We start from the raw sequence: 25,068 nt of genomic DNA on the forward strand, positions 1-25,068 counted from the left end.
TGGCAAAAATACTAAAAAAAGTTATCTAGCTTTGGAAATATTATTTGGCAGATCTGATTGTGATCAATTTCACTGCAAGATACTGGCTATTAATAACAACAAAAATCTTCACTGATTTCAGTTCCCAATAATGATGATAGAAGTAAAAATATGGAGACATTTAGCATGTGAATCTACAGCTTGGAATAATGATAAATATTAACATATTGTATTACATGTGCTTTAGGTCATATGGATAATTCCCACATGCATCAATTATAGTGCATTTTCTACTGTTCCAAAAGTTTTCCATTCCATCATATAATAGTCTCTATCTGTGAAAGTGATAACTTTTTTCAAAAGCATAGGAGAGATATGATATGCATTTGAACAAAGTTCAAAGTTTCACTGAAATTGGTCAAGTACCAGTTTTTTTGAGAAATAATCAGCTTTATAAATTTTTCCTAAGAGATAAAGGACTTCGCAGTTATACTCTTGAAATTTGAGCAAAAGTGCTTAGTAAGCAGAAAGGCTGAAAAGATGGATTGTTGCATATTGGTTCAAAAACGTTTTAATCAGTTATGATAGTGAAAAAAGAATCATACAAGCATACAACAAAGTTAGAGCATATCAAAACAGCAGTACGAGATTCTTTTTATATTAGAACATATTTTGGTTCCATAGTTCTGTAAGTTCTGTTGGCATACATAACACTGTAGACTTTGCCTTCTGACAATATTTGTGGGATGGCTGTCATCCACCCTGATTTCCATTTGCTTTCTTAGATCAAAATATCACACGAAAACATCAGAGGCAAGTGGTAGGTCTCCGGTATTCCCATGTGTAATCTTTTCTTCTAAGATTTCTGACAATCTGAGATAAGATTGGAAGATCAGGAATCCCGGCAGACTGCATATGTAAGTGGAACCAGTTGGCATTGCAATTTTTATCTTTACCTTGTGGAGATTTGCCAAGAACATAGCCAAAGAATTTTAATTGTTAAATTGTTAAATTCATGTTTGTTCCAAATAAGATCAGATTGACATAATGCAAGTAGTCAAAACTATGAAAACTATGCTCACATGAAGTGGTACCATACACTCATGTGTCACCACTAATGTTAAACATATCTTTTAATTCAGTAAGTAACACAATAATTACTTTTTGTAATATTTCAGCAGATGACAGACATTTCAATACTGAGGTGCAGCAAAAAAATAATAATAGGTATATAACACAATTATAAATCGCATGTATATCCAGTTTTATAATAATGTAACAAGCATTAAGAGCAGATTTGGAGAAGAATTTAGCAGCATATGGATCAGGAATGATGTCATCCACTATAAGAGTAATGTACCTGTTACACTTGATATCTCTGTTGAGAAATCTTATATGCATCAGATTCAAAGTTTACCTGATTGTTTTGGTGTAGGTGACTATTATTGAAAATACCAATATAATAGAGTAAGCTACTTGATCATTGTTATGATCTTCAAAACATCATGATTCTCTTTTCACAAATTGTCAGAGACAAAATGGAATATGTCTTTGTGGCAAACTAGTTGGGTGAATGGTTGCATTCTTTTTCAATATCAAGTGACAACTTTATCCTGAAATGTGAAAATACTCTGGAATATTCTAAGGAATAGGTTAAAAGTATGTTACTTTCATATGATATAGTTGTTGTTATTGATACAGTGGTGATTTGTGAAGAGGCATGATTTCACTCTGACATATAGTTGCTGCTATGTCAGAGTCAAGCATTGTGTTTATTTTGAACCTCTTTTTCCAAATATGATGCCATAGTAAACAATTATGAATTGGGGAATGTTGCAAAAGGAAACTCAGACAATAGATGACACAATATCATCTGAACATTTCATCTGAAGTACTGTTTGTGTCATAGCCCTGTTGGAGCCTGGGTCTGAGGACAGGATGGACCTAGGGACAATGGAGGAAGATGGTGTGGCCTCTCTGAACTTGGAGGAATGACTGGAGGAGCAGGATGAGGCAGTCCTGGGTCCCTCAGGCCTAGAAGGGATTGCCAACGAAGGAGAGAAGGTGCAGGATGACCAAGCGAGGGGGAGGAGAGCTCAGGCAGCAGAGCAGAGGAGCGATGGAGCTCCGGCAATGAACAATTACCTCCTCTCTGATTACCAAGCACGGAGAATGGAGAGAAGGTGGAATCAGTGCAGGGTGATTTGACAACCTGGGAGGAGGGCATTCCTCATCTCTTTACAAGGCTCACCTGGAGAATGAGATTTAAAGAGGGGCGCTTGTCGGGAACAAGTGTTGCCTTTTTCATGTGCTGTTACTGATGTCTGGATACTTTGCTTGCCTTGCCCTGCTTGCCTTGCCCTGTTTGTCTTATCCTGCTTGCCTGGCCTGACTATCTGCAAGTTCACAGTGACATAGGTCTGCTCTCAGAACTGTGCTGGACTAATAACAGCCAGGAACTGTCGATGGAGGTGCATTTTTAGAGCTTTGGAGGACTTTTGGGGGAAAATTGGAGTAATAGAGGGGGGTTAAACCTTTGTTCAGGCTATGTTGCTTCCATGCCCAGCCCTGGGTTATTACAGTAAGTTTATTAGCTCTTGACATGGTGGAAAACATGTGAAGTGACTAGGGATGAGCAATTTAACTTCTCATAGGTATTGCAAGTAGTACTACCATTGCCAGAGTAATGTACCTCTATTGGATATTGTACCAAGTCTCTTGGGATATTTTACTGGATAGAGCTGTATGTAGAATCTTGGTGAGTGGTAACTGAGGTCAGCATAAACTGTACCTTTTTATCTTAGGAAAAAGGCTATTCATTTATTATTTTCACTTTTATTTCATGGTTTATATCTGTAAAAGCACATCACAGGTTAATTGATGCAAATATGTATGATAAGCACCCAGACTTTCCCTTTTATTGCATGCAAATGTAAATTATAATGTTTAAAAGATATATTGCAGGAAAACATATATTACTGAGTATTGAGTAAGCAAGTACAAGCTTATCTTTTTAATAATCTCCAGTCCTTCGGTGTAAGGCAGTATTTTAAAAATCTGAAAAATTTGAGTGGCTAAGGCCAAAGTCTCGAGGAAGGTTATGTGTGACTTGGTGTTGACAGCAGTGAATTCTGAGAGAAGGTGTTTTCTCAGTATTGTGTAGTGGGCTGCAGTAGGCAAGAACAGACCAGCATAGATACAACAACATTTATTGGTTCAAACTGGAACTGTGGAACACTGGCAAATCCTTGTAATTTATATTCTGGGTCCACAGGGCCTTAACCAATCATAATACTTGAAAGAGCCCGCCCAAATATGTTTCCCTCAAAAACAGTTGGAGTTAACAGATAGGGTCATCTAAAGGTTAGTTTCACTTTAACAGAGCTTAACACAATTGTCTTTAATACATGACACTCAGCATCTTTTAAATATGTAGAGGTTGACACCTTTTCCAAAAAGTCATTGCTAGATCCAGCTATACTGGATAAACCTTTGTCCAATTTCCAAAATTTCCTTCCTAGGGAAGATTGTAGAGAAGGTGGTTGCACAACAGGTTTAGAGAATCCAGGAAGAAGCAGATTATTTGGATATCTTTCAGCCAAGAAAGTAAATTTAATAGTACTGGTTGCCCTTTTGGTTAATCTCTAGTGGAGCAAGATAGGGGCAGTATATCCCTACCTTGATGTCTCAGTGGCTCAGAGCCATCAGTCATTGTTTACTTTTGGATTGATTTCAAACTTTGGGATTAGGTGGCACTATGTTGGTTCTTCTTCTTCTGGGGCTAATTCCTGTTACTGTTGATTGTGGGAGATACTCAGTCCTTGCTTTATGGTATTTCACAGATTTTGGTACTTTCTAAGCTCTTGCTTAACTTCTCCATGAAGCTGCTGTGTGTTGTCATCTGACAGCATAGCATGAGATACCAAAGACAAAGGATAAAGTTTATAGACTTTGATACAATGCTCCCATAAATCCCAGATGTAAGGAGAATTCTTATGTACCTGTCAGTTTCTGCAGATATTCATGATTTTTGGCTTCTAGGGTCCTCTCTCTGGTCAGGTTCACTTCTGTAAGCAGATGTCCCTTAAAAGTTATTTAGGCTAACAGGGAACATTACAAAGAGCACTGCATTTATTGGGAAACAAGATATATCTTTGATTTGGTTTCAAATCAAATCTTCCCTTAAATGCAAGACAACCAGCTAAAATAGGTTTTGCAAAGCAGCAGTTAACCTTACTATAGAGGCTATTGTGAGCTATTAACACTTGGTAATGAAATCAAAAACAAGAGGAGTTGTTTCAGTCACAGAAAAAAAGTGAAATGTAACAAGAGTGAAATGCAAAAAAGAAGATGAAAAAACAACAAACAGAATCTTGCTGAAGACTGGAGAAAAGTTTGAATTTTGATAAACAAAGGATCTTTTATTTTTTCACCTTCTACTAGTGCTAAAATCTCATGTTCAATTTTTTTTCTCCACTATGGAAGAAAATTGATTGGTTTAATATCCTTGTTCTTGCAAGGGTACATAAATGGATAGAGGTAACTGTCAACCATTGATTGATAATCCTAATGGCAGGAATAATAGCACGATACAGCATGAGGATTTTATTCTTAATGAGACAGAATAAAAGCAGGAGAAAATAAAACTCACTGGCAGGCAAAAAAGATTTTGATGGACAAAAAAGGAACAAGAGCCTGAATGTAAAATAGCAATTTTCCTTGCATGCGTGTTCATGTAGTACTTGATAATTTTAATGGCAGGTGACTATTCTTGGAAAGAAAAGAAATTATGAAAGTATCTTGGAAAAATCTGCATTTTATTATGTTCCAAAAAATTTAGTTTAGAAATATCATAGAAACATACAGTATGTATGTATGTGTGTGTGTGTGTGTATGTATGTATGTATGTATATATATATATATATATATATATATATATATATATATATATATATATATATATATATATATATATATATATATATATATATATGTATTTGTGTTAGGGAAATTTGTGTTATTTATCAGTACAAATATAACACACACACACACACACACACACATATATATATGTGTGTGTGTTGTATGTATGTATGTCAAAGTTTACTCTGCAGACTCTTCAGATGAAAGAAAAACAAAACACAAAAATTGAAACTGCCTTTGTATATCCTGCCTTCCTACCACCAACAGGAATGTAGACCACTTTCCTGCTGTGGCTGGGCCTGGACAGCTATCTGGTGTGATTCCTACGGTTATGGGATTATCATCTTTGGATCAGTAGTGGCTTAGCCACTGAGAACCAACCCAGCACATACCATCACGAATGATGAGAAGAAACCAACAAATTCCACATTGGGCTGGTCATCGCCTGGGTCAACAAGGACTGCATTAGATGCTATGGCTCCTGGACATCTGTCAAAAAAGGGGCCACAGGGCTCAGTTGTTACTGGCAGGAAACCAGGATATGCAACTGCAAAGCGACTGGAACCAAAGCGCAAAAACTTGGACAACCGACGGAAATTGAGATATCCTCAAATATTCTACCAGGCAGAACCAACAACCAGGCGATTTCAAAAAAGAAAGATGCAACTGTGGAAGGAACAACACCTGGAAAGTGACATAACCAAACAAATATTAATGGATCAAAGATGCTTCATCATCCGTAATTAAGTTTTCATAGATGTGGCAATGCAACATCTAGAAATATTGGCTAAAAAGAAAACAACAAGTGATGATGAAGAAGCTGAAGAAACTGCTCCAATACCTGAACAAACTGACCAGCCAGTGGAAGAAACCAACATACAGAATGAAGATCCTCCTGTACAACAACTTGAAAGTGTAGAGCTAAGTGATCTAGCAAAAATGCTGAAAGAAAAAATTGAAAACCACATTAAAGAAAATGTAGAAAGAAAAAGACAACCAACATTTGAGAAGTGCATAGCAAATGAGTGAAAGATCTGTTAACTGCCGTGAAAAACATTTTAATTTCCATCCCATCCACCACACTATATGAAACCAACCACCATTATAACTACAAAACTGGGTTATAAAATGCCAAAAAAGAAACCCACTGGAACGCCAATGTAAAACTTTGAAAAAAAAAAAAAAAACCTAAAAGGGGATGTTAGCAATCTGAGGTTCAGTACTTGAAAGAAGGAAAAATAAAGACCAAAAAGCTGAAAAATAGTTTACACAAAAAATACAACCTGGAGGAAAAAACAATAATGGAAATCATGGAAGAACTAAAACAACATGTAACAGCAACAGCAAAGAAAACTGAAAGATACGAAGGATGAATAAAACAATATTGTCAAAATGTCCAGTTCAGAAGAAACCGACACCTCTTCTACCAGTCCCTTGATGAAAATTGAGTCCAAACTAATGTTCACCCATGTAAAGAAAAAACTTCAAACTTTTGGAAAGAACTGTGGGAAAACCCAGTGGAACACAACAAAACTGCCTCCTGGATCAAAGATATTCAACAACAAAAAACACAAAACAAAGTGGAAGATATTGTAATAAAAACTGATACGGTGGCGAAACAAGCAAAGAAGGTCAAGAACTGGAGTGCACCTGGCCTGGATGAACTGCAGGTATACTGGCTAAAACACCTGACCAGCCTCCATCATCGCATGGCCACTCAATTTGATCAAATGCTTCAAAGTGCAACAAGCAAAGAATGGTTAACAGCTTCTCAAACATATTTGATAATGAAAGATCCAGAAAAGGGCACAGAACCAAGCAACTGTCACCCAATTACTTTTCTGCCAACAATGCTCGGATTTTTAAAAAGGATACTGGCAAATTCAACATTCAATCATCTGATGGAAAACAGTTTGCATCCAGTAGATCAAAAAGGAAAGTACAAAAAATCAGAGGAACAAAAGATCAGCTGCTCATTGACAAAATAGTACTAAAAGATGCAAAATGAAGAAAAACAAATTTAAATATTACATGGATTGATTACAAGAAGGCTTTTGACTCATTACGCCACAACTGGATTAACACCTGTCTGGAAAACTTTGGAATCAGCAAAAATATCTGTACATTTTTTAAAGCAAATATGCAAAAATGGAAAACAGTTCTAATAGCAAATGGGGAGAATATTGGTGAAGTCAACATCAGACAAGGAACTCACTTTCACCACTACTGTTCAACATCACGTTAATTCCACTGACAATAATTCTACAAAACACAAAACTCGGATACCAAATCTCAAACCAACATGGCAAGATAAACCATCTACTATACATGACTTAAAATGTATGTAAAAAGGCCCACTGAACTTAAATCAATACTCAACACAGTTCAACTGTTCGGCAGTGACATAAAATGAAATTTGGACTTGAAAAATATGCTATATTATCCATGTATCACGGAAAAATGGAAAAAATAGAAGGAATAGAACTGGGAAATGGAAACATAGTGAAAGCATTAGCAAAGGATGACCATTAGAAATACCTAGGTATATTGGAAGCAGATAACATCTTGAATGGAAAAGTCAAAGAGTCAATGCAAAAGGAATACATCAGGAGGGTCTGTAAAATATTAAAATCAAAGCTCAATGCTGGAAACATAATTAAAGCAATTAATACATGGGCAGTTCCAGAGATGCACTACTCAGCTGGAATCATCAACTGGACTTCAGCTGAATTGGATAATTTGGAGTGGAAAACGCACAAACTTTTGAATATGTACCACCTTTTACATCCACAAAGTGACAACGACAGATTATACCTGCCAAGAAAAAGAGGGGGAAGAGAGCTATTGCAAATCCATCAAACTGTAAAAGAAGAAAAATGAAGTTTGCATGATTATGTGAACCAAAGTATAGAAAAATTGCTGTAGGCTGTGAAAATGGAGAATAGTATAAAAACAATAGAAACAAAGGCAGAATATAAGGAAAAACAGCTGGATGACAGATTAAATAGATGGAAAACCAAAGCTTTACCTGGACAGCACTTGAAAAACATTGAAGGAAAATGTGATGACAACTTGGCATGGACATGGCTTAAGATGGCAACTATCAAGAAAGAAATGGAAGGTTTAATACTGGCTGCTCAAGAACAAGCACTACAAACTAATGCCATGTAAGCAAAGATACAAAAATCCACTGACAATCCAAATTGTTGACTTTGCAACAACAAAGTCGAAACTGTTTCACATTTAATATGTGACTGCAGCAAAATTGCACAAATTGAGTACAAAGCTAGACATGATCGAGTTGCTAAATTAATCCACTTGGTCATTATGTAAAAAAATACGACTTACCTGCATCCCAAAAGTCATGGGAGCACAAAGTGGAAAAAGTTACCAAAAATGAGAAGGTGAAGATCTTGTGGGACTTTTGAATACAGTTGGATCGTCATTTGGAACACAACACGTCAGACATCACAGTTGTAGAGGGCAGAAGTTTATTGATATCATTGTATCAGGAGATGCCAGAGTCGAAGAAAAAAAACTAGAAAAAAATCACAAAATATTGCGACCTGGCCATCGAAACTACATGGCTATGGATGAAACATGTAATAGTGATACCCATTGTCATTGGGCACTTGGTACCATGTCCAAGAATTTTACAAAACAAATAAAGAAATTGCAACTTCCTTCAATAACACCAATGGAACTGCAAAAAACTGCGCTGCTAGGAACATCTTATATTTTAAGAAGATACTTGGTTGATACTTAGGACACTGGCAGCAACCAGTATCAACCATTAGCACCACTCACTAATATTTGTGACTTGGCTGGATGATTTAGAGGCTGTTTAGCTATTGTTTTCAACTCTTTTCTGTCTCTAAGTAAGAAATGAAGAACAACAGTTTATGGTGTACATTCACTAAAGATAGCCAAGTAAAATAGCCATTTTCTAACGATTTTCTAACGATTTTATTACCCATGTAATTTTCATCTCAACAAAACAAAGCAGGTGCAGCTGTTTTGATCTTCTGCAATATAAGCTATGAATGAGTCCTGAAACAATTGAATTGAACCAATTTAGCCTCCTACTTCCCATTATGAACTTAAATCACATAATCCCCAAAACCATTTGAATAAATCAGCTCTGATTCTCATAGGTCTAATGTATCACTTTTTTTGAGTAACTCAAATTTTTATTATTCACTGTAAACAGAGAAGGAAAACAAAATACATCATGTCATAGATATATTTATTGGCAATATATGATAAATGAGAGAAAAACCCTGCTTGATCCACTTGTAGCCAGCCAATTGCTCTCTGTATGTGGAAGAAATCCTGGAGACATGTACAGCATTTAGTAAGATTGTGAAAAAGTTTCATACAGAACATTACAACTATTCTATCTATTAAACGACTGTATTTCAAATTCAAACACTTCCAGAAAAGCTACACAAACCTGCTCAAAATGAGAAACTGTTTCAAAATTGAAATATTTTGAATTCTAAACATTTTACACAATCTAGTACATAGAAACTGCTTGTTTCTATGTTTATTGCCCAACACTGGATATGTTGTATGCATTTATGTATGCATACATACCTATATGCTCACCTGCAACTAACTATTAAAATAGATGTCCTAAATAAATATGGCTATGATAAAGAATAAAATATGGAGTTGCAATATGTATGAAATAAGCTGATGACGCTCATTTGTTTTGATTAGATTTTATAATCATTCAATTAGAATAGAGTTGGAAGGGACCTTAGAGGTCTTCTAGTCCAATTCCCTGCTTAAGCAGGACACCTATATCATTTCAGACAACTGAGTGTCCTGTCTTTTCTTAAAAACCTCCAGTTAGAACCATTCAAGTTTCTTCTTAATTCCATATTGCTTCTCTCCTTGATTAGTTTCCATCCATTGTTTCTTGAGTTCTGATGCTTTGGAAAATAAATTGACTCCCTCTTCTTTGTGGCAAATACTGGAATACTGCAATCATGTCACCCCTAGTTCTTCTTTTCTCTAGACTACCCATACCCAGTTCCTGCAACTATTCTTAGTATGTTTTAGTCTCCAGGCCTTTAATCATCCTAGTTGTTCTTCTCTGCACTTTTTCCAAAGTATCAACATCTGGATGCAGTATTCCAGGTGTAGTCTTAGTAAGAATATTTATAAAGCATTACTAATACTTTATGTGATTTATATGCTATACCTCTGCTGGTTCTACACCTCTATGTAACCAAGGATTGTATTAGCTATTTTGGCTGCTGCCACAGACTTCTTGCTCATATTTAAGTGATCGTCCACTAGGATTCCAAGGTCCCTTTCACAGTTACTGTTTTTGAGCCAAGTTTCACCTAATCTGTACTGGTACCTTTGCTTTTTCATGCCTAAGTGTAAAATCTTGCTTTTCTCCACATTAAATTCATGTTGTTGGATAGGGCCTATTGTTCAATATATTTTTTGAATCCTGAGCTTGTCTTCTGTGGTATTGGCTATTCCTGCTAGTTTAGGGTTATCTGCAGATTTGATGAGTTCCCCTTCTATTCCCTCATCTAAGTCATCTAATGTTTTATAATACAGCAGATATATTTGTTATTGTGCTAAAATGTTATTAGAAAACGTTCTGCTATCTCAGCCTCCTTGATTGTGTTTACTAAAATTGCAACCTGTAATTTTTTTTATAACTACTATTTACCAAAAATAAATAAAGTAGAACTATGAATCATTATTCATCTGACTGTATGTTATAAAGCTGTTTTATCAATTATTGCTTTCAGATCATTTTTGTGTATACACATGTTTTGGTGCTGTTTGGTGCTGTTTAAAACTGAGATCTGGTATTTTATTCTAATTATTTATTACTAATTTATGTCTGTCTCTGATTACATTAAATGATTGCTATTTGGCATGGCTATTTAATGGAGTATTATCTGCAAAATACAAATGATACCAATATAGTGTTCTGTTGAAACTTTTGGGGATATTTGGGGCTTGTTTCCTAAGTATGCTGAGGGAAAACTAATAGGATGTACAACGAAGAGAAGACTCTGCTTATTCCCAACATTCAAGTAAGTGCATGAAGGTAAATCACATTAAAGTCATGTTATTAAGTGTAGTATTCTCAGTTATGGCACAATCCTTTGGAATTCATTGGTAAGAGAGCTCCGTTTGTTATATTATTGCTATTATTTTTAGTTTGCTTCTTATGTTGTCTGTGTTTTAAAATTGATTAGAAATTAGGCTTATTTCCTAATGTAACATTCAAAAATATAATTTAATATAATCTGAATAGTTCTCTTTTTTTATTGTAGCAGAACAAGATATCAACGTCTACTGTGGAGTTCAGGCAATTACTATGAAGATTAATTTTTGCACTGTCCTGTTTTCTGGTTACTCTGAAACTGATTTAGCACTAAATGGGAAACACGGGGACTCTCACTGCAGGGGATTTATAAACAACAACACATTTCCAGCAGTGGTAATTTTCATAATCAATCTCAGCACTTTGGAATCTTGTGGAAGTTCTTTAATGGTAAGACAAGAATCTTCGGAAGCTCAATACAATTGTTAGGTGCTATTAGGCACCTAAAATTGTGTGAAATGAGGGCACGGCATACAAATATGAATGCTTTTAATTTAAAGATCAATAATGTTCTGATTGGTGATAGATTGCCTCATTCATTTCAAAGAAGTGTTTATTCTTTTGTGCCCTTGGTTCTAATATTATGAAATGTAATCATGATTTTTCCAATTTCAATTTATGAAACAAAACAACAATAATAGACAACTCTTATTGGAATGGAAGCATGGAAAATGGAAAATGTCATCTATTAATCGCTCTGTTGCCTTCAAAACCATACCATTAAACAATTTAAAAAACAGTTTATATTTGATTTGTATATTAAATTTAGATTCCTACACTTCTAGTCTGCTAGTAAGGAAGAAATTTTCTGGGCAATTAATGTTCTCAATTCCATAATAAGGAGTACACAAGTAAGACCTATGATTTAGATTTAAATGTTTAGACTCTTCCAAGAAGACTCTTTCTCTCTCCCTCTCCCTCTCCCCCACCCCTCCTTCCTTCCTTCCTTCCTTCCTTCCTTCCTTCCTTCCTTCCTTCCTTCCTTCCTTCCTTCCTTCCTTCCCTTTTCATTATGACATGTAAGATCATTGCAATGAATCTTTTACCTGTATGTAATAATAAACTATATATTCATCCCTGTCCTATCATGATATATTTTGTCAGTCGTGCCTAATAATATACTAGTCAACATAATTTGGAAGTGTGAGATGGCATTCACAGTGATTGCTATTGTTATTAGAAGTATGTAGATGAGAAATGAGTGGAGAAATTGAATTGGAAATGCACTAGAACTTTGGAGGTAAATCTGACCAGAAGAGGAGTGGAAGTGGAACAACTCCCATGTTATGCAAAATCAGCAGGATGATTTACCAGAACTGAAAAATGCAACACAGAACTGAGTTGCAACACAGCTGTATGGTACAGAAGTGGCTGATACAAGAAGTTAGTGGAGAAGAAATTCCTGCATTCACCCAGAGAATTCTGACAGATGCTATTGGAAGAATGGTGAATACTAAGAAAGAAGACAAGTATTGCTTTAGCAGGAAGAGATAAATGATTGAATAGTAACCACCCTCAGATTAATTTAGGAAAAGAGAGGAAAGAGAGTCTAAAATAATAAATGCCTCAGAGTTAAGCTTTCTTTGATCACAACCAACCAGGCAAAAATAAAAAGTGTTAGATGTTAATCAGGGGAAAAAAAGAGATGAAAAACTTACTGTTTGGGTTGAGTCATTGACCAGTAGAGAGAGAGAGAGATTCAAGATTAAAAGCAAGTCTAACTATAGGAAATTAAGATTGAAATAAATAGTAAGTAATATCCAGAGTGTTTTGTATATAATTAAAATGGATTTTTGGTAAATCCTATGTTCTACTTGGTTGCCATTAATTTACATAGGAGGGCTTATAGAAATTTCTTTCCCTTATCTCCTTCCTCCACATCCCCAGGCAAGGCTTGACATCACTCTAAATTGTTTTTCAAAATGAAAATGTTCTTGTGAGGACAATTAATGACTTCGGAATATATTTTTTTACGCAAAAATGCTGCAGGAAAAAGTGGGACACATTACTTGTGTCGTGATTTACCATTCACAGCTGTTGTTGGGGAAATAAAGAAATAGACTTTGCTTGAGATGCTTTTTTTCTTGAAGCTGGTAAAATAAGAGGAGGTTTAGCCACAGATAAAGAAATCATAATGATAATCTTATCCCCTAGCAAACTCAAAATTAATCCAAACATACATAGCTTGTCTGTTGTACTTTCAGAAATAGATTAACCACCCATAGTGGTAAAGAATGACTATGATAAAATTGACTGGCAATGATAAAGTCTCTCTTTACTATTTCAATTGGCATGGGATGGGTGAAGTAGGATAGTAGGCACAAATAATTCTTACAGAATGAAAGAGGATTTTAATTCAAGGTAGGCTTACCTGAAATATTCTTAATTGTTGTGAGTTGGACCAAATGTATGAATTTGGAAATGCTATTGTCTTCCAACATGGCCATACTATTCTCTCTTTTCCCTCTTCCTCCAAATACAAACATTGCAAGTTTAATTGCTTAGCACTCTTGTCAGTTTTGAACTTGCAAGTTACAGTAAAAATCTCAGTTGTAGCATATTTTTTTGAGTATAAGGTGCACCTTAGTTTTTGGAGAGGAAAATAGGAAAAAAAAATCTGGCTACCAGGTATCCATCTGGCTACCATCCTTAGTCTGGTCAGCTTCAGCATATAAATTTGCTTGTTTTGAGCATGCACACTTTTTATCTTCTGGACTATGTATTCCAAGTAAGGCTACACTGAATCAACAATTACTTACAATCTTTGTAAACAATCATTATTGAGGGCAAGTGAGAAGTCTATTTGGACCAAAAAGGAGTACATTTTCCTATCTCAAACGCTATCTGAGATCATCAACCAGCATGATTGATGCTATTTCTATTCTGGAAACTTGGAGCAGTAATACCAGCAAATTATCTGCTCCACAGAAAAGTTGAAGGGCATACTCAAATGAGAAAATTCAAAGAAGATAGCCACAATTTGCAAAAGAATGTGTTGCATTGGAGAGAAGTAGATTTTCCATTCCTTGAGAAATTGTTTTTGAAGCAGAGACTCCATTGTGTTTGTCTCTACTCCTCCAAGCGTCACTTAGATATACTGGTATCCAAAGGGGTGAGTATGCTGCAGTAAAAATATTTGAAGCTTTTTTTCCAGCCCTAATGAAGGGCTAACGAATGAAGTGATCTTCCGATCTTCCATGCTTTGTCTGCTTTTCTCATTGCTGCTCCCTCCGACAATCAGCTGTGCTTTAGAAGCTTTTTTTCAGCCCTAGTGAGGCACTAATGTTGGAGGAAGCAGCAATGAGAAAACCAGGTAAACCACAGAAGATCGCTTCACTCGTTAGCACCTTATTAGGGCTCAAAAAAAAAAAAGCTTCAAAAAAGCTATATTCGGATTATTTAGATGCACCCAAATTTTCAGCCTCTTTTAGGGGGGAAAAGTGCATCTTATACTTATATGGTAATACAATTCCAACAGGCAAATCTGAAGAGATAAAAATAAAAGACAATTGCCTCATTTGGGCTGTTGATTAAAGGGAGGCATCACCAACTATTATATTCAAACATTTCTGATGTTGCTTACCTTCTACCAAAAGGCCAAATATGTCCCAATGTTTTAAAGGGGAACTTCACAAAAATGTTTGCGATCAACAGACTTTGATTGATCCAAGATTCTGTATCAAAACATAACATTCTTTGTTATGTCTGAAGTTTGTCTGAAGTGATTACCTGTAGCTCCATTTCTTTCCCTAATGATTGTAAAGAAAAGCAATTGGGTTGGTTGGATTAGTCACCCAAAAACTATTGAAGGGGTACTGCACTGTTGACTCAGTCATTCAGATGAGAAAATAAAGATGGTTTTAAGTACAAACATCCCATCTGTATTATTTTATAGATTCTTCTCTACTATAAGTTTTACCTCTCTGTAATTTCAATGTTCTTGCTTTATCCTAATAGGTAACCTCAGTTCCAGGTATCAATGTATATGGCAATGCATCCACAGTCCAAATAGGTAATATTTCAGGATATATAGATACCCCAGATCCACCAACAATTATCAGCTATTTACCAGGACTGCTGTATAAATTTAGCTGTAGCTATCCTTTGGAATACCTAGTCAACAATACACAACTTGCTTCGTAAGTATGAATATTAGATTTATTTTTAAAGAAATGACTACTGTTTTGTAATCAAAAGTTACTATGCTTGCTCCATTTTTATTATGAAACTGTTCAGGTTTTAGAGAAGGGAAATTGGTTGTGTTCTGTAAGCATATTACATTCCCAGCACAAGACAGATGTATGAATGTTGGTCCTTTCTATACATAAAATTGTTATCACTCATGAGAATCTAGACAAGGGAAAAAAGAAAGAAGACAAGGAGAAAAACAATACTAAAAGAATGTGATTCTCAGGATTTAGTTTACCATTTGATTTGAGCTAGCTCTACTCTTTCACAATAAAATTTGCTTCCAAAATATTTATTAATCACAAAGTAGATATTTAGATGCTTTGCTGCAAATAACTGAACTGAAAACAGTTGTTGAACTGATTTACTTCGGTTACAATTAGTTTTCACACAACAAAATTTTAATATATGGCTCAGAAATAAATGCTACCCTATAAATTACTGGATGGCTATTTGGTATTCATTCCCTAATTATTTGCTATGAAGGCATTGCTCCGTCTGTGAGGAAAATAAGCAGTTACAAAATTTGATAAATAAAATAAAAATTAGTGTATATGTCTTTTTTTTAATAAGAAAGAGCATTAAATATGTGATCTATTAAACAGTTTTGCTTTCTAATCTATTCATAGGTCATCAGCTGCAATTTCTGTAAGAGAGAACAATGGTACATTTATAAGCACTTTGAATTTGCTCCTTTACAATGTAAGTAGAAATAAATGGCCTAAATATATTTGTTCTGTTATACAAATGTTCTAGACATCTTTTTGCTATTTATTTGTTTATTTTAAAAAGTCTTTAAACTTGCGTGAAACTTCTTTCATCAGGGATAAAAGGAAACATATCTTGTTTAATGAAACCTGAATGTCCTTAACATCCGAAAGCCATTTACAAACTATTTTCTAAGGTGGTTAAGAGAGGAAGTATCAAAACCGAGTGTACATTTGAAGATGCCAGACCTTGACTTAGACAAGATGACTTTCCCTCAGTTTGCCAAGCTCTGAAGCCTGCAAGAGACCAGTGTCTTTTGATGTCCTCATGGGAAACATCTAGGTGGGGCTCTTTGGGACAATCCTGGGTTCTTTCTTGCTCTAGAAAAGAATCCCTAAGAGCTGATCTGTTCAATGACTTGTATTTCTGTTGTGATTCTTGGCTCTGGATTCTGCCGAGCCATCTTCGGTACACTGTTGCTTCCCTGGAAGTCCAAATTTAGAGAATAGGTTTTCATTATCTCTTTTCAGAATTAAAAAGTGCTGTCATATTCTTCTTCTTTTTCCAAAGTAAAACTGGCCAAACCACCTTTTAAGCTTTTTTCATACAATTATTTCCTAGCAGTTAATCATTGCTTTTGGACATTTTTAAACGAAACTAATTATTTAAATTAGTATAGCTGCTAGAATTTCACTTTGATCAAATTATAATAAAATGAAACTCACTCATCATCATAATTTGAAAATGAAACGATAAAATTGCTTCTGCCTCTTGTGTCACACTGAGTATTATACTGTTTATAACCAATGAATACCCCATGTTCTTTTGCACAAGTACTGCTACCAACCAAAGTGTTATCCTACACTGGAAAATCTGAGTTTTATCTGATAAGGGGCCAGTTTTGGATCTGTCTCTGATAAATTTCATTCGAAGTAGAAAAATATCTCAAACATATCTCAAGCAAGATTATTTTGAGTTTTATTTCTGTCATTTTGTAAATTAGTTATGCTGTCAAAATTTGATAGATCTGAAATTTTCTTTATAAATTTAACCAAGTCATTAATAAACTTTTGGACCAGTACAGAGCCTAAGTTTGTACTTTCTGGCATTGAACTCAATCCAATTTAATATAAAAACTCTTTGTGATTTTCAAGCCAAGTATGTATCCAAAATCATGCCATCCAATCCACATTTAATTAGTTTCTTAATCAGGATGTCATAGCACACTTTGTCAAATGCTCGTAAAGTAAAAATATTTTATTACTACACTTTATTAAGGAAATCTGTTATATGAAAAAAATGGAAAGAAAGTCAGTCTGGCAATAAAAGTTAGACAATTGCACATTGTTAGCACATCAATGATTGCCACCTTCTTTTTGAAATGCTTACCGATTTACCACTTTATGATCTACTTCTGCATTCTCTGCAATTTCTTTAAAATACATTTGAAAATTCTAGTTTCTTCTGTGTCCTGGAATGCAATTGGAGTGTCCTCAGATGAAATTCATTCAAGGTATACAGAAATTCTATGTCCATGTCTATCAGGCTCAGTCTTCAAGGCATGCCCTTTGCTCTTCACGAGTTCACCATTTAACACATATATTCTTGATGAAGAAGATTATAAAGAACAAGAGATGAATTGTTTGTTCTCCTGATCTCTCATTGCCCCTTAGCACTTTGCAATTCTTCATTCAGCCTCTATTTTCTTGTTATTTCCTTTTATTCTAAACATATACAGTATAAGGAAGCCCTTATTCAGACCTTAGCATCTGCTATCATCAGCTTATTCTAAGCTCTAACTTGCTTAACATGTTTTCTACAATTATGGGCTTCGTGTTTACACTTTTTAAAAATGATCTGGCTTTCTTTCCATCTTGGAAAGAAGTGGATTCTTTCTTAATTTCAATTCCAGACCAGATTCCACTGAAATCAACAGGATAAATTGGTTTTAAATGGATTGCTCTTATAGGAGTTGCTTGCGAGTAGATACCTGTAAGTAGACGTTAGAAGCTTTATACTAGGCTTGAATTTGTGTTTTTAATATTTTTCATTAATCCTAATTATTTCTAAAACAATTTCTGGATAGATTTTTAAAATAAAAAGTGGCATGACTACTGTTTCTACAAAAAAATAGGAATGACACCAAATTGATGAAACCTACATAATAACATCATCATGTATGCTGTGAAATTTTCCTACCCGCTTTCCATTAATGCTTGCAAAAAAAGATAGAAAGATAGATGTAGGAAGGAAACTTTGGGCTATGAATTCTTGACCCAATTTTTTTTGTCAGTGAATAAACAAAATGATGATAATGATGATATACTTTATTCATTAATTATAATTACAATATGGAATCATAGTATTGTGTCTATGTTCTGTTCAAATTTTAACTTAAAAAAGCCCAAGATGACAAAACAGTCACATGGATAGAAAGAAACATATTGAAAACATAGGTGAGGATTATAATCTGGATAATGTTGTTGAACGACAACAACAATCATCATCATCATCATTCCAATTTTGTTTTCAGTTTACAATGGAAGTGTTCTGATTAATCAGCAGTAGGATTGGCACATCTGGCACCGGGCAACAGTAGTTCAACTGATTCAGTTATTCAGCCTGGATGTAGATTCCACAAGGGTTCTACTAGCTGCTTCAGAAATCATACATCCATTGTAAAAGAAGGCATTTATCTGATATCCTAACCATGCTTAGACTAATGGCCTGTTTTTTAAAAAAAATAGTCATAAGTACTGATACAGCAAATATAATTACAGTTTTTTTAAACTTGGGAAAGAAACTTGTGTCATTTCAGAACTTTAACTCTTATTAGTAGTGAGGGATTCTGGGATTTGTATTTCTTCATCATCAGGAATTTCAAAAAAAACAATACAATACAATACAATAGCAGAGTTGGAAGGGACCTTGGAGCTCTTCTAGTCCAACCCCCTGCCTAGGCAGGAAACCCTATACCATTTCAGACAAATGGCTATCCAACATCTTCTTAAAGACTTCCAGGGTTGGGGCATTCACAACTTCTGGAGGCAAGCTGTTCCACTGATTAATTGTTCTAACTGTCAGGAAGTTTCTACTCAGTTCTAAGTTGCTTCTCTCCTTGATTAGTTTCCACCCATTCCTTCTTGTTCGACCCTCAGGTGCCTTGGATTTTTACCCCTAATATAAATCAATGTTAATTTTATTCTCTTTACTTGTTTTTGTGGCAGGGCATTAAGATAGTTAATATTTTACATTGTTCTCGATGACGGATAATGCTTTCTATTTATTAGCATGATAATTAAATTTGAATATATGTAATTGAAAATTTTTGTATTGAATAAATAGGGTCATGGAATAGAAAATGTGAAGAATTTAACTGATTATTTATAAGGCCAACATAATCTTCCAAATCTTATTTTGCGATGATTAGATTTTTTCTTTATCCATTCAAATATATAATTTTTAAAAAATCATATTTCCATTGCTCAGCTGGCATTTTACTAAATTACAATTACATTTTCAAGATTATTATTCATCTCATCACGGACCTAGAGTATAATTCATGCAGTTGATTTAAAAGTCTGTGGTAGGAATGAGTTGTGCCAAATTTTAAATAGATAGTTGAGAGATTTTAAATAAAATGAAAGGATGTTGATAAGAAATTAGTCTGTGTATTCATGAATGTTTTGGAAATAATTGTTATAGGACTGCAGTAGAAATGCTAGCCCAGATAAATCCATTTTGGAACCATTTACTGCTAGAAATCAAGGTGACAGGAAACTTGTTAAGGAAACAGTAGTATAAAGGTCTTTCTTCACTTGTCATATTTTTCCACTCTCCAAGTTGTAGTGAATGGGGGAAGGAGGGTTACCAGTAGCTGTCTTATTGCAAGGCTCAGTACAGATGCATTGTTCACTGAATACAATATCCATTCTCTACTCATTTGCTTTCTTCAGCAAAGTGTCATTCCATTTTGAGCACACTTCTTTGTATTGTCATCTTTGGGACATCCCTAATAAATAGACCATGACAGTGATATGATCTTTGGAAGGACACAAACTGGAGCAGAGTAGATTCAGACCAATTCGCCCTGGTGGGCGTGTTCGTTTATTCATTATCCCAAGCTCGCTGATGATCAGAGATATAGTAACTATAATGTAGCTCCATAAGCAATAATCTATCTGAAGCACTCTGAAAAAGAATGTGTAGCACTTCGGGACACTCTTTTATCCTCAACTTTCACGTACTAGAATGAAACGTCTGTAAGGAAAGTAAAGATCATTACATTGCATTATGGAGTGCACCCCACTGCAAAAACGTGGTTACAGTTTCTTGCAGATCTGCCTTGTTTCATATTGAAAGGTTAGGAATGAAGAGCCAGATTTGGGAGGACAACTTCTCTTTCTTTTCCTAAAGGAAATAAATGCTGATAGCATGTTAAAAGTACCTGAAATTTGTCAAAGCTGATACTTGACATTCAATTTGTGGATTATATTTGCAAAACAAAATTCACATTCTGCTTAAGTAGAAGGCGGCAACGTTGGATTAATTCCTTTTGTGGTGTTGGCGCTCCTAATGAATTCATACATATGTATAAATCTACTATTGGATTTATTAGGATTACTTGGTGAACAAGGGATGCTTTTGAGAAATGATTGTGTTGGGGGTCAAGATATTACTCTATGAGGAGCATAATTAATTAAGCATGAATACAAAGGATACTAATTTCCATATATTAAAATGTAATATACTCTAGTGCTGTGCTATGTTTGCTTAATGAATTAAGGTGCAATTATCCACTATTGCCTCTGAGTGACTTAAATACTGCTAAGGTAGCGTTCATTCTCAGATTAATAAAACTAAAAGCTATTGGAATATTCACTTCATTATCCCTACTTTGTTTTTTGTTTTTTTACTATGGTATCATGTAATAAATGCAAATACTCCTTTACACGTACTTAGACATTTTCAAACATGACAATTTAACAACAAAAAATATATAAAAGGGGACATAGGAAATGAAACAGTTGGAAGCACTGGAAGAGACATTATTACAAGGAGATCATAGTAATGCTAGTAATGGGGCTAAAAAGTCGGCAATTTGAATTCATGTCAGAATTCAGAAGAACAATCTGCTTTGGGAAAGCACATGACTTAAATATAATTTGATCCATATCTTTTATATCAATGTCATAAAAATATGGCTTAGTAAATTTATAGGTAATTCAGTCCAAGTGCTCTACAGGCTGCTGCTCTTCCTCGTGTACATTCATATATTTTTTTTATCAGCACAGCACTCATATATAACCTTGACATTTTTCCAGTTGTAAAATAAAGATACCTGGTTTTGATGCCCGACTAAGCGAGAAGGGATTTCATTCAAAGCAGGAACTCCAGATTTGTAACATATGTTTTCACCATTTAATTGGATATTAAAACTTGGCATCTACTGATTTTGTTAGCCTTGTACTATCTAAAGGCATTTTTATTTTTAGGAATTTTAAACTAATTAAACTAAAATATACCCTCATGCAATAGAGTTCATGGAATAATAAAACTACAATGTTTATCATTACAATAATACTTAACAAGGAAGAAAAGAAAAACGGATGACCCACTAGCAAATTATGCTATAACCATATATATTTTTAAAAATCATATTCCTCTTCTTTTATTCCTTTGCTGGGAGAAAACTCTGTAGCAACTATTGGCTTTCAGCAATCCATTATCGGCGTGATGGCCAACCTATGGCACACATGCCTGAAGTGGCACGCGGAGCCATGTCACGTGGCATGAGGGGCATTGCTTGCTCCTCTTCCGGGTTTCTGGCATGCATGCACGCGTGATGATCAGTTGGCCTTAATGCGTGCAGCAATGCTGGAAACTGGAAGAACTGGTCTTCGTTTTCCAGCGTGAGCATGCATGTCAGCCAGCACGTGCATGTGCACCAGAAACCGGAAGACTAGCTGGCTGGCACATATGCACATGCTGGAAACAGGAAGTTCACTTTTTGGCTCGCGCATGCCCCCTGGGCAGGTCCTGTTCTGGGTTGCGGGCCCAACGAGCACGCACGCATGTGCTCTCTCCCTTTCAGGAACTCAGTGCCGAAAAGGTTCACCATTACTGCATTATGGCAAGCAGGCAGACATCTTTCCTTCCTGTTTCACAGGAGAAAACCCAAAGCCTAACCCTAAAATCCACTGTTTTTAATTTTGATAGATTAAAGGCCTGATATTCAGAATATTGTCAAAAATGTCTCTGTAACAAGCAATGGTTGTTCCAACCATATATTAATAATCTTACTGATTTTACCACAATGTGATAACAGAACAAGTTATAATCAATTCCTATTAAAAATGATATAAAGCAACTATATAATCAAACCATATTTTAATTAATTAGTTTCACATTACTTAAAGCATTTACCAAAGTACATTGTTTTATGACGGCAAAACTTTTTAGAACTTTGTAAATTGTAAAGAACATATTACTAAATTTAGTTACAGTTTTTTACTGCAGAATTTTTAATGACTATAGAACTTCAAAAGCAAAAAAAAAAAAAAAGCATCCGATTCAAATATACAGAATAACAGTTTTTTAAGCGGGACAACTAAGAGATAATATCTATATCAAATTAATTGGTTAATACTGCAAATATTTTTTTAAAAATTACTTCAGAACTGAGCTTGTCCTTAATAATGTATCTGTATGATAACCTCAGTTTACTCCCAAATACAGATTTTGATGTTATTCTTATCTGTGATGTTGCTATAATATAAGCATTTCATGGGCAATGTATCAAAATTATATCTGTGTTCCAGTATTTTTCATCTATAGTATGTCTTGACATATTCGGTAATCCCACTAAAATACTATCTAATACAAAGTTTAAATGGAGTCAGATATAACTCTTAAATTGAGGCAGAATAATTCTGAAATGTATTATTCCAGTTAGTAACTAAAGACAGTATCTAGAAGGATAAGCATAACTTTTATGAAAGAATTGTAATGCATGTAATCAAAGCAAGATATCCCTGCAGAAGAAATTAATTCACAGTTCTACATTTATTTAAAATTCTGTGATAGAATGAATATGAGAAGACCTCTCAAACTGTAAATCAAAGCAATTGATTTAAGTATTTGTACCACGTTTATATATTTAAAGGAATCCTAGAAGACTATCTAACTAAGCCATCTTTGATTTGAATCAGAATGGGGTAACTTTGTATCTACTAGTTAAGGATTTTTAGAAATGATTACATCAAAATAAAGGTCATAGAGATGTTTTAGATCAATATAACAGAACTATGTATTTGGGAATATATATCGTTGCAATTTTATGCACGCTTATCTGGTAAGAACCTATTAAATTTAATATGCCTTTGTTTTGTATAAGGTCAAACTGCATTATATGTATGATTGCTTATTTACTTTTTTTAAAAATGAGATACTACCCAAACTTATTTTAATTCAACATCTAGTATTCAATTTACCTTCTAGTATTACATTTCAAATTATAAAAACCAAGTATTAAATATGTAGTTGATAAGATGTAAAAATATAAATTTGCTTTGTCTTGAATGCCAATGAGTTTCAATACAATAGTTTCAACAGAATATATGGTTGTATATTAGCAAAAAGTAGGGATTATAAAAGTAAAGCTGTTTTTACTGTCTCTATATCTTTTTGATATTAAGGAAAACTCTAGATAATTAAAAAACAACAACTGCTAAACTGAAGAGACAGATTATTTGTATGTTAATGCATTTTACAGCCTGATATATAGATTCAATGTGACACTTTTTAACCATTCACATAGCATGATTAATATTTGATTTAGTTCCTTTACATACTGTCTGATACCATTTGTACTTGCCACAAAATTTTCTGAAGAACTTATCTTTAAAAATCCTGACATATGGTCCCTATAAACTACAATATTAAGTGCATTCATGCAAGTGCATTTGGTCATATTGAATTATGTCAGTGCACTGTTTCAGTTTTATGTGGTGCCCAACACACAATGTAAGTCAGTTGAAGCTAAAAGCTATTTGTTTGCACAAGTTCAATTTATTTTAAAATGATTGTAACAAATGAGAAAAACATCATGGATCTGTGTCTTACATGGTGGGTCAGATTAATTTTTTTTTATTACAAACATGGACCTACCAATCTGGGCTACAACTTTTCCCTTGAAAAATGCATGCAGAACAACTGTTAAAAGAAAGAAATATAAGATCAGTCTAGACTTCTTTTAGTATTGTTCTCAATAGTCCCTTTACAGTCATTTTGTTAGTGATTATGTTTGCTTTTAAGTGGATAAAAAGGTATTGGGGGAGCAATTTTGAAGAAAACTGTATAAACAAATTATAAATTACACTTGGTTCAACACTATTTCCCCTTCCTAGGAGGAGAGAAATTCCTCGGGCTTCCAGTGATATCATTTATTTTCTATTAGAAAATATTACATTTTAGATTTCTGTAATTTCACTGTGACTTCTATGTTATGACATTGCTACAATATTTGCATTTATTATCTTCTCCGTAGGACTCTACCTACAGCCAACAGCTGATTATACCTAACACAGGACTACCTTTAAAAACAAAGGTTTTTGCAGCTGTGAGAGCAACAAACCTGGATGGAAGGTACTGCCAATTATAATAATAAGTTGGCTTTGCATTTAATATACTCCTAGACACATCTCTGTCCAAGCTCATTGGAATATAATGAGTTGTGAACTTATGAAGTTGTTCACATGGGTTGAATTCACAAATTATGTCTAAACAGCCTGATTATTGATTAACTTGTTTTCTAAGTTGATCCAGCATTGCTGCTAATGAGCCAATGTTTTTTATTTTATTTACCATATTTGTTGTACTTTGCTATTATGATTGGTCCTGGATTGAGTTATGTAAAGAGAACCTAGATGGTCTAGGTTCATCAAACTGCTAAGCTACAAAACACAAACCAACCAACCAATCAACCATTAAACAAACAAACTAACTCCCAAGAACTCTCCAAAACAAGCAACGAAGAAATCTAAGCAAGGTTAAGAATATTCAAGATCATTAGGAAGTTCAAAGCATCTGGTTGGTCTTTAGTTGAATGCTGTTTGAATAAAAGCATA

At 34.5% G+C, this 25,068-nt stretch overlaps 1 protein-coding gene across 1 annotated transcript in view; it reads left to right on the forward strand.

Moving 5' to 3' along the window:
• ZPLD1 (zona pellucida like domain containing 1) overlaps window positions 1–25,068 on the forward strand; it is a gene marked incomplete at its 3' end in the record, with an annotated part of 44,050 nt that overhangs the window by 11,305 nt on the left and 7,677 nt on the right. The window contains exons 2-5 of the mRNA XM_081952345.1: window positions 11,214–11,434; window positions 15,002–15,183; window positions 15,862–15,934; window positions 24,489–24,586. Of these exons, the coding sequence (XP_081808471.1) occupies window positions 11,214–11,434; window positions 15,002–15,183; window positions 15,862–15,934; window positions 24,489–24,586 (574 nt within the window). The remainder of the gene's footprint in view (window positions 1–11,213; window positions 11,435–15,001; window positions 15,184–15,861; window positions 15,935–24,488; window positions 24,587–25,068) is intronic.

This window comes from Natrix helvetica (assembly GCF_964273705.1).
Source record: "Natrix helvetica genome assembly, chromosome: 4".
Classification (NCBI taxonomy): domain Eukaryota; kingdom Metazoa; phylum Chordata; class Lepidosauria; order Squamata; family Natricidae; genus Natrix; species Natrix helvetica.